This window comes from Petaurus breviceps, unplaced genomic scaffold (genome assembly GCF_028583685.1).
Source record: "Petaurus breviceps papuanus isolate PSGF00001 unplaced genomic scaffold, PetGlider_PUasm1.0 126, whole genome shotgun sequence".
Lineage (NCBI taxonomy): Eukaryota > Metazoa > Chordata > Mammalia > Diprotodontia > Petauridae > Petaurus > Petaurus breviceps.
In genome coordinates, this window is record NW_027185655.1 from 21,238,828 (window position 1) to 21,247,334 (window position 8,507).

At 47.7% G+C, this 8,507-nt stretch overlaps 1 protein-coding gene across 1 annotated transcript; it reads right to left on the minus strand.

Annotated features, from left to right (window-relative positions):
• Positions 1–134: 134 nt before the first annotated feature.
• Positions 135–825, minus strand: LOC138165888 (malignant T-cell-amplified sequence 1). Its single transcript, XM_069094278.1, has one exon. The coding sequence runs from the start codon at positions 766–768 to the stop codon at positions 223–225; it is 546 nt and encodes a 181-aa protein (XP_068950379.1). The 5' UTR covers positions 769–825; the 3' UTR covers positions 135–222.
• Between the last annotated feature and the right edge of the window lie 7,682 nt (positions 826–8,507).

The window sequence follows — 8,507 nt, forward strand, 5'->3', positions numbered from 1 at the left end:
TTAGGCGGTTCAGATCCCATCCTTGGGAGGGCCCTTCCCCTTTGGGGATCCCGGATCCCATCCCCAGGGCTCCCCCCTCCCCCGCTCCCGCCCCGGGCCCCCGGCCGGCAGGAAGGAGGCAGCGGAGGCAGGGCTGGGCTCGGCCGCGGGCCGTCTCCTTTATTAGCAGCAGCGGCGGCGGCGGCGGCATGGCCGGCAGCGCCCGGCCCCCCGCGGGGCCCCTCACTTGTACGTCTTCATGTGCCACAGGCCGTCGTTGAGGTAGTGGATGTTCTCGATGCCGATGCCCTTGTTGACGCGCTCGATGTCCTCGGCCGCCAGCTTCATGACGCCCACGCAGAGCGCGTGCTGCTTGCCCTCGGCCATGATGGCCACCACGGTGTCGGCGGCGGCCGGGTAGAGCCGCGCGCCGGGCGACGTCAGCCCGGGGCACATGATGTTGGCGCCGCTCAGCACGAACTTGATGGCGCCCTTGTCCACGCGCTGGTGCGGCAGGATGAAGGGGTACTTGTGCAGCAGCCGCAGCGTGGGGTAGAAGGGGCCCTCGCGCTGCCGGAAGAAGAGCAGCTCGCCGTTCACCGTCAGGATCTCGATGTGCTCGTGGCAGCGCACGATCTTCACCGGGTCCTTCTTGGGCATGATCTGGTTCAGCCACGGCTCGATGCCCGGGAACTGCTCCAGCAGCTGGTTCTTGATGCCCTTGATGACGGACGTCTTCAGCTGGATGCAGTTGGACACGTTCTCCTTCTCGTCGAACTTCTTAAACATGGTGGCGCGTGGGCCGGGGCCGGGCTGGCGCGGGGGCGGCGGGAGCGGCGCGGCCGGGGCCGGGGCCGGGGCTGCGGCTGCGGCCGCGGCTGCGGCCGGCTGGCGGCCGCGGGGGGCGGGCGGGGCAGGGGCCGGGGCGCGCGGCGGCCGACACGAGTCTCTCACAGCGGGAAGGGCCACAGGCTGCGCGGCCTCCTCGCTCCGTCCGTCAGGCCGCCTGCATCCGGCGCTTGCTCTCCGCCAGGCCCGGTCTGAGCGGAGCCCCGAGCGCCGTGCTCTCCCGCCCGCCCGGCCGCCGCCTCCTCAGCCGGCGTGCAGAGGCGCGTTTTACGGCTGCGCTCCAGCCGGGGCGTACGTAGAGAAGTCCTTTACGGCTTAAAGTCCTCCGCGCGCGCGCGCGCGTGCCGCAGCCGGGGTTCTGCGCCTGCGCACTCTACTTTGAATAGTTGCGGAGACCGACGACCTAAAAGAGAGTCGAAAAATTACACGGAACGTTTTTAGTTCTCAATTAAACAAACAAACGAGTTTTTCTTCTTGAAGGCAGTCAGCATGCATTTACTAGGCGCTTGTTATGGGGCAGCCAGACCTTCCTCCAGGAGCTCGGTCCCAGCAAGCCACGTGGGGGCGGTGTGGGAGGAAAAGGCTTCCCGTCTGATCCCTGGAGTGCGGGGAGGGAGGGAGGGAGGAGGGGGAGACGGCCAGTGCAAACCCTGGGGTAGGGGGGGGGGGGGGGGGGGGGGGAGAGGGAGAATCCTGCGCAGAAAATGCAACCCAGTGTAGCTGGATTTTAGATGTCAGGGAAGAAAGCCAAATAAGCTGAAAGGTAGAGAACGGTGCTTGGTTGTGAACAGCTCTAAATGCCAGGTTTTATGTTAACTGGATTTAGTGTGTGGATGCGTGATCACACCTGTACTTTAGGAAAACCATTTCGGTACAGACTGGATGGATTGAAGTGGAAAGAATCAGGGACTGCCTATGAGGCTACTCATCTAACAAAGGCTACATACTCCTTTAAAAAAGTTACCAAAGTGTAATTTGTCTTATCTTCAAACAAATTAAATAAATCAAAAAGGGTAGAAGAGAGAAGACAGTCCCAAGTCAAATACTGTAGCCAATAACTACAAACAAGATTCTTCTGCTCTTCGCAGTGGACAAAACCAGTACTCCAGTACTGAAACCAAGGCTGCAATCACTGATGGAAACCCTTGAGTTTATGAGAAAGCAGATTCCAAAAGGCTCAGAGGAAACATAGGATTCCATATTGCAAAATGCTACTACCAGGTAGAATGGGAGATGCTCAAGAATGAAATTAAGAAGACACAAAGGAAATATATTCCAATGAAAAGGAAAAGTGTGATGTTTGAAGAGATTTGTAGATTTACAGGAAACACACCAACTTAAATGTACAAAAGATGGAAACAAGGACGAGTATAAGAGTGTGTGTGGTACGGTCTGGGAAAAGAGTTTCAGGAATGCTAAAGCTCTGAATGAACTAAGACTGGTGAAGAAAGCTAAGGACAACAAAGGTTTTTTTTCTTTTCTTTTTCGAAACTAAATTGGGAGGGGGAAAAAAGACTGTAAAAAGATCAAGAACTTTTGCTTGGAGAGAATGAAGTGATAACAGTCAACAGGAAGGAGAAATGCTCCATTCATACTTTGTTTTCTCTGCTAGGGAGAATGACTTTTGCACTGGAAATGACAGAACACAAAAAAAAAATGACTTCTAGGGAGTTGATACATAAGATAAAGAAAAAGTAAGAACAGCATCTAGCTGCCCATGAATTCAAAGTACTTGGTCCTGGTGAACCACAACCAAAGGTCCAGAAAGATCTGGCAGATGTGACTGCAGAGCAGTAATTACCAGGCATATGTGAAAGAATATGGAATAAGTACCACAAAACTGGAAAAGGGAAAGCGTCCCAATTTTCAAAAAGAGGAATGCAAACTATTGCCTTGTGAGTTCAGCATCAAATTTCCTGGAAAAATTCTAGAAAGGATCATTAAAGAGATACCTGTCAAATTTTAGAAAGTGGTAATTACAAAAAGTGAGGATGGCTTCATCAAAAATAGATTATAACAGACTAACTCTACTTCCTTACTAGATGAAGTGAATGCTCTTAAGTTTTCTTAGTATACAGCTTACCTAGATCATTAGCAAAACTTTTTTAATAGCACACTTTGATAAAGCCTCTAACATTATTCTTATAGACAAGATAGAGAAATTCAGATTAAACTGTAATACAATTGGAGGAACTCAAAACTGATTGGATGGATGGAAGGAATAGCTGGTTCAATATCAATATAGCAGAAGGTATCCAGGGGAGTACCTTCAGGGACAGCTTGGCTCTGTGCTGCTTAATATATGTATATATTACATATATTAATGACTGGAATAAAGACATAGATGGCATTCTTTTCAAATCTGAACTGCAAGCTTAATATAAGTCAGCAATGTGATATAGTAGCCAATTAAGAATGGCATAGCTTCCAGGAGTATCTAGGTGATAGCTTGACTTTACCCATACATCATCTGTAATACTTTATTCAGTTCTGGTCACCAAGCTGGAGAATGTCAAAATGAGGGCAACCATGGTGGTCAGAGGCCTGTGTTCTTGTCATATGAGGATTAGTTGAAGGAAATGGGGGTATCTGGCTTGGAAGACTCGGGGGACACATGACCAGGGGAGTTCAAGTATCTGAAGGGCCTTCATTCGGTGGAGATATCAAATCTGTTGTTTGGTTTGTGTTTGTGTCAGATCAGAAGCAATGAGGGAAAATTGGAAAGAAGCCAATATAGACTTGATATTAGGGAAGATTTCCTGACAATTAGGATGTCCAAAAACAGGATGGGCTGCTTCTGGAGGTTCTGGGGTCCCCATCACTGTAGGTCTTCCAGTAAAGACCCCTTCTAAGTATGTTTTAGTAGGGATTCTTTTGACGTTTAGATTAGTCACCAAAATTCCCTCCAGTCTTAAATTCTGTGCCTCACTGAATATTATACTATAGTGTAATCATGACTAAAGAAAAATGTTTATATCCAAATTGTATTTCTTAGGTTAAAAGGTTATTTTTAACTAACATATTCTCTTAGACCTATCTTGGAAAGCTCATCGTATTTGGGTAATTGTCAAAAAAATAGCTTAGAATTAAAATTTTCACATTTTCTTTTAAACTTTCTTCCTCCAAACTTCCCCATTTCTGTTGAGGGTACCATAATGTTTGTAATCTCCCAGGTTTATCACTTCAGTCACGAATGACTCTTCTGACCCCTCTGTAACATCCCTTGAATCTGTCCCATCTCTTCACCTGCCAGGCCATGGATCTCATTCAGGGTTTCATCAGCTCTTGCCTAGTGTATTATTACACCAGGCTCCTTCTTGGTCTCCAAGTGTCTAGTCTCCCTCCTTTCCAATATATTCGCTCCATAGTTGGCAAAAGTAATCTTCCTAAAGTCCAAGTCTGTTTCTTTCCTGCTGTAGGATCTTCACTACTGTCCCTCTTCCCATTTTTAGCTTCTAGAATAACATGCAAACTCTTCTGTCATACACTTACATAAGCTCACTCTGTGCTCCGCCCCTTATTTCATGTCCCTCTCCCTTTATGAAATCTGCCCAATTGTACCCCAAACTTGACGTTCAAGGTTTGTTCTCATGCCTTTGTACAAGCTGTCTGTCTGAAATGTCATTTCTTCTCATGTCTGGTGCCACTGATGTGCAAAGCCTTTTCTGAGACCCCTAGTTGCTAAGTGTTCTCTCCCACTTGGTTATCTTTTATTTACTTAATGTTGGGTTTCTTAGGTGTGAGTTGGATTAGAAAGCTAATGAATACGTACATATATATGTGTGTGTGCTATCTCCAGACGAATAGGAGATCTTCATGAGAAGTGACATTTTGTTTCTTGTCACTGCTTAGGATAATGTATTTGTTAAGCGCTGCATTTACTAAGCACCTAGCTGTTGAATTCAAAGCCACATCATTTCAGAAATGGAAGGGACCTCAACCTCAGCCACCACTGATCCAACATACCTGACAGGGGTCACTCAACTTTTGTTTTTAGACCTCGGATGATTTGTGGGGGTTAGTGGAGGGGGTAATTGGGATATCTCTCAAAGTAGCCCCGTCCACTTTGTTGGTTCTCATTGTTGGAAGTTTTTCTGTACAAAAAGCCCACATCTGCCTTTTTACAATTTCCACATATCGCTCCTAGTTCTGTCTCAGAATAAATCTAATTTTTCCACGACAGCTTTTCAGACACTAAACAGTTGTCATGCCCGTGGCCTGTTTTCTCTTACCCCGGCACACATGCCTACCTTTTTTGCAAATAACCTTCACTATCTTAGTTGCCCTTTTTCTGGACTCTCAACAGTTTATTAACGGAAGTAGAATGATGAAGGGGGAAAAGTCTGCAGCTAGAGTCAGGGGTCCTGAGTTCAACTATCAGCTCTGGGGCTTACTACCCCTGTGAAGTAGTCTGGTCCTCAGTTTCCTCATATGTAAAATAAGGGGGCTGGACTAAATCATCTCCAAGGTTTCTCCCACCTCTTTTCTGTATGACCCTACGGTATGTCTTTCTTAACATGTCATGCCCAGAACTGAAGACAATCCCTAGAGGTATGATCTGAACAGGGCAGAGTACAGTGGAACAATCACCTACTTATTCACATGCCTCTCTTTATGTATCTCAAGAAAGATTTAGCTTCTTGGCTGCCATATGTCATTGTTAACTGCTACCAAATGAATCTGCATTTAGTTCAATCAATTCCCTAGTTCTTTTGACTTTGTGAATTGCTGTCTGGCCACACTTCCCCATACCTTCTATTTGTGGAAGCTTTTTCAACATAGGTTGAGACTTTACATTTATTCCTATTAAGATTCAACCCAGTGTTCTAGCCTATCAAGGTCCTTTGAAATCCTGAATGTCCTCCAGGGTGTGTTAGCTATTCCTCCCACCTTTGTGTTAGCTATGAATTTGACAAACATGACAACCTGGTCTTTATCCAAAATGCTGATAAAAAACCCCTGGGGCATACCATTGAAGATTTCCTCTTGAGATGACATAAAACCATTAATGCTGACTCTAGGTTCAGCCATCAACCAGCTATAAATTCTTCTGTATTTTGTCATATAGTTTACACCTCCATCTTTTCCATAAGAATAGCATGCCAAATCATTTGCTAAACCTAAGTAAACTACAGCTACAGCATTGCCCTATTTTAACAATTTAATAACCCTGACAAGAAAAGGAAATGAGGTTAGTCTGGCATGACCTGTTTCTGATGATGCCATGCTGACTCTTTGGGATCACTCCTTCCTCTTCTAGATGAATTTAAAGAATGAAATAAATTAAGAAATGGATCTAGATGAACAATCTTAATCTTAGATTCCTTTCAGCTGCAACATTCTAACCAGTCTACTATTACTGTTTTTGAAATTGTTCACAACTATTTTTTATAAAGGGACTGAGTTACCTAGTAGCAGTCACAGAGTAAGAAAGATCTAGTTAGAAATTCTGGACACTCCCTTAGAAAATCCTTGGAGATTACCTCCAGAATAAGCAAAATCTTTACTTTTTAGGAGCAATAAGGTAGCAGATACAATCCATCAAATTGTAAGCACTTAGTCAAGGCTCTTAGGCATGCCTAACCTTTATCTTGTTTTTGTCTGGAAGCACCAAGAGAACTAGTAAATCAACATATGTGTTGAATGTCCACTTTGACAGAGATGAGGAAGATGCTACTAGGAGAACAAAAGAAATAGGCCTGAACTACTTTTTGACAAACTTTACAATCCATTGAAAATATTTTAAATATATGAAAGATGAGACTACAATTACACCCAAGAAAACACTCAATCTAAACAAATCCAGTTGTAAAGAGCTTGTATATACCTAAATACCTGAAAGTTGCTGGATTAGAAATTGTTCTCTTTTGTCAAGAATTCAACTTTGTTTTCATAATGGAAACAGGATCTCGATTCAAGGAAGAATATGACGGGGAAGTCTTTGTAAAAAGCTTTATTATATGAACTGATTTAAGTTTTATGATTAGTATGGGATTTCCATTTCTGCTTCATTTTTCCTCCGGTTCCTGCAATAAAGTCTGATGTTATGAAAACAGCCTTGTATATTTTGCAAGAAGGTAGTCTGATGGTGGCCACTATCAAAAAGAAAATACCAGTAAAGATCAAAAGTTGACTATTTTAAGCAAGAATAGTAGCTCCTATAAACAAATCTTTTTACCCTCTTTTATTTTGTCAGAACTCTAATAAATCTGTAACAAACGGAAGTCTGAAACATTCATTACCTCTGACACTCAAAGTCAATCTATATATTAAAAGATTATGACTCGGGGCTCACAGACAGCCCCAATCATGTGTAGGCCGATTCAGCTTCCATTATGCACTCAACAATAGGTATGACACGGCCTTGGACATCAGCTTCAGTAACAGCAGACAGGTATATGCCATCGTTGATGTTTTCTGAGCCGACATTCTTAAAAGCATGGGCAATAGTGGCGGCCGGGGTCATAAGGGGGGGGGGGGGGGGGTTGAGGGGGCACTATTTTCTTCAAAGGGCCCTCCCGGCAGCACGTTATCAGATTTCTTGTTCTGTACCTGTTTTATTAATAAACAGACCATGTGCAATAGCACCAACCTAGTACATTCTAGTTAGCGAAAGCGATCTCCCCGGGGGAGGGGGAAGGGTGACAGATCAACAGACAGGCCCGGGCTGGGGGCCACTTTCCAGGGCCGACGACCTTTAGAGCCCCCCATCTATTTCAGTGAAATTGACCTTTCGCCCCAGGGGAACTCACCTGGGGGAAGGGGGAGGCTAGGCGTGGGCTTTTTTTTAATTGTCAGAGGACTACCTAGCCCAACCGGGGAGGTGGCGGTGGGGCGCGGGCGCGGCTGCGGCCTCCCTCGGCCGGGACCCCCACCCCCAGCCCCAGCCCGGGGCCGCGCGCCCTTGTGAGGTAAGGCATCTTTGAGGCCGCAGGCGGGAAAAGCCGAGGCCCTCGTGAGGCAGTCACTGGCCGGTGCCCCGGGCTCATTGTTAGCCAGGCCCCGCCAAGCCGGGCCGTCAGTCCGGCGCTGGGTGACCAGGGCCGCCGGGTGCTGCTCCGGGGGGGGGGACTGGCCTCAGGCGCCTGACGCGGCCAGACAGCGAGCACCGAGCGACGGGCCTCCGAAGGCCCACTCCCGCCCCCGCTGCTAGAGCCCGCTCTGGGCAGGCATGGCCGGGAGGCGCCGGCGATAGCCGCGTCCCCGTCCCGGCCGCCCGTCCCCGCTGCTCCTTTCCGTTCACTACTAAATAGAGAAAAGAATGAGGGCGGCCGTGAGGACCGGAGTGGCGGGAGGAACCACCGACGCCAAGTGAAGGCGGCCCGGGAGCCTTGCGGAGGCGCCCAGCCAATGAGGTTTCTTCCTGTGAGCTGAGCCCACGGGGATGATGGGAAGCCGGGGGAGCCGGGGGCCTGCGGCGCACCGGCAGCTCTAGCGCAGAGGAAGAACGCAAGACGGAGGAGACCCCCTCCCGCAGCAGTCTCACTTTCGCAGCCGGACTGAGCCCCACCCCTGTCTCACCTTCCTAGCCCCACTCACCCTCCCGCCGCGCAGCGCTGCACCGCCTCCGTAGCCACGTGATTTCCTAGCCTTCCTCCTCACTAAAAAAAAAAAAAAAAGACTCCACTTCCCAGAAGGCCTCGGTTACCCACGCACCCGCCACCTTGCGCAGGCGCTGC

Coding starts and splice junctions, on each gene's coding strand:
- LOC138165888 (XM_069094278.1), bottom strand. CDS start 768: ATGTTTAAGAAGTTCGACGAGAAGGAGAACGTGTCCAACTGCATCCAG.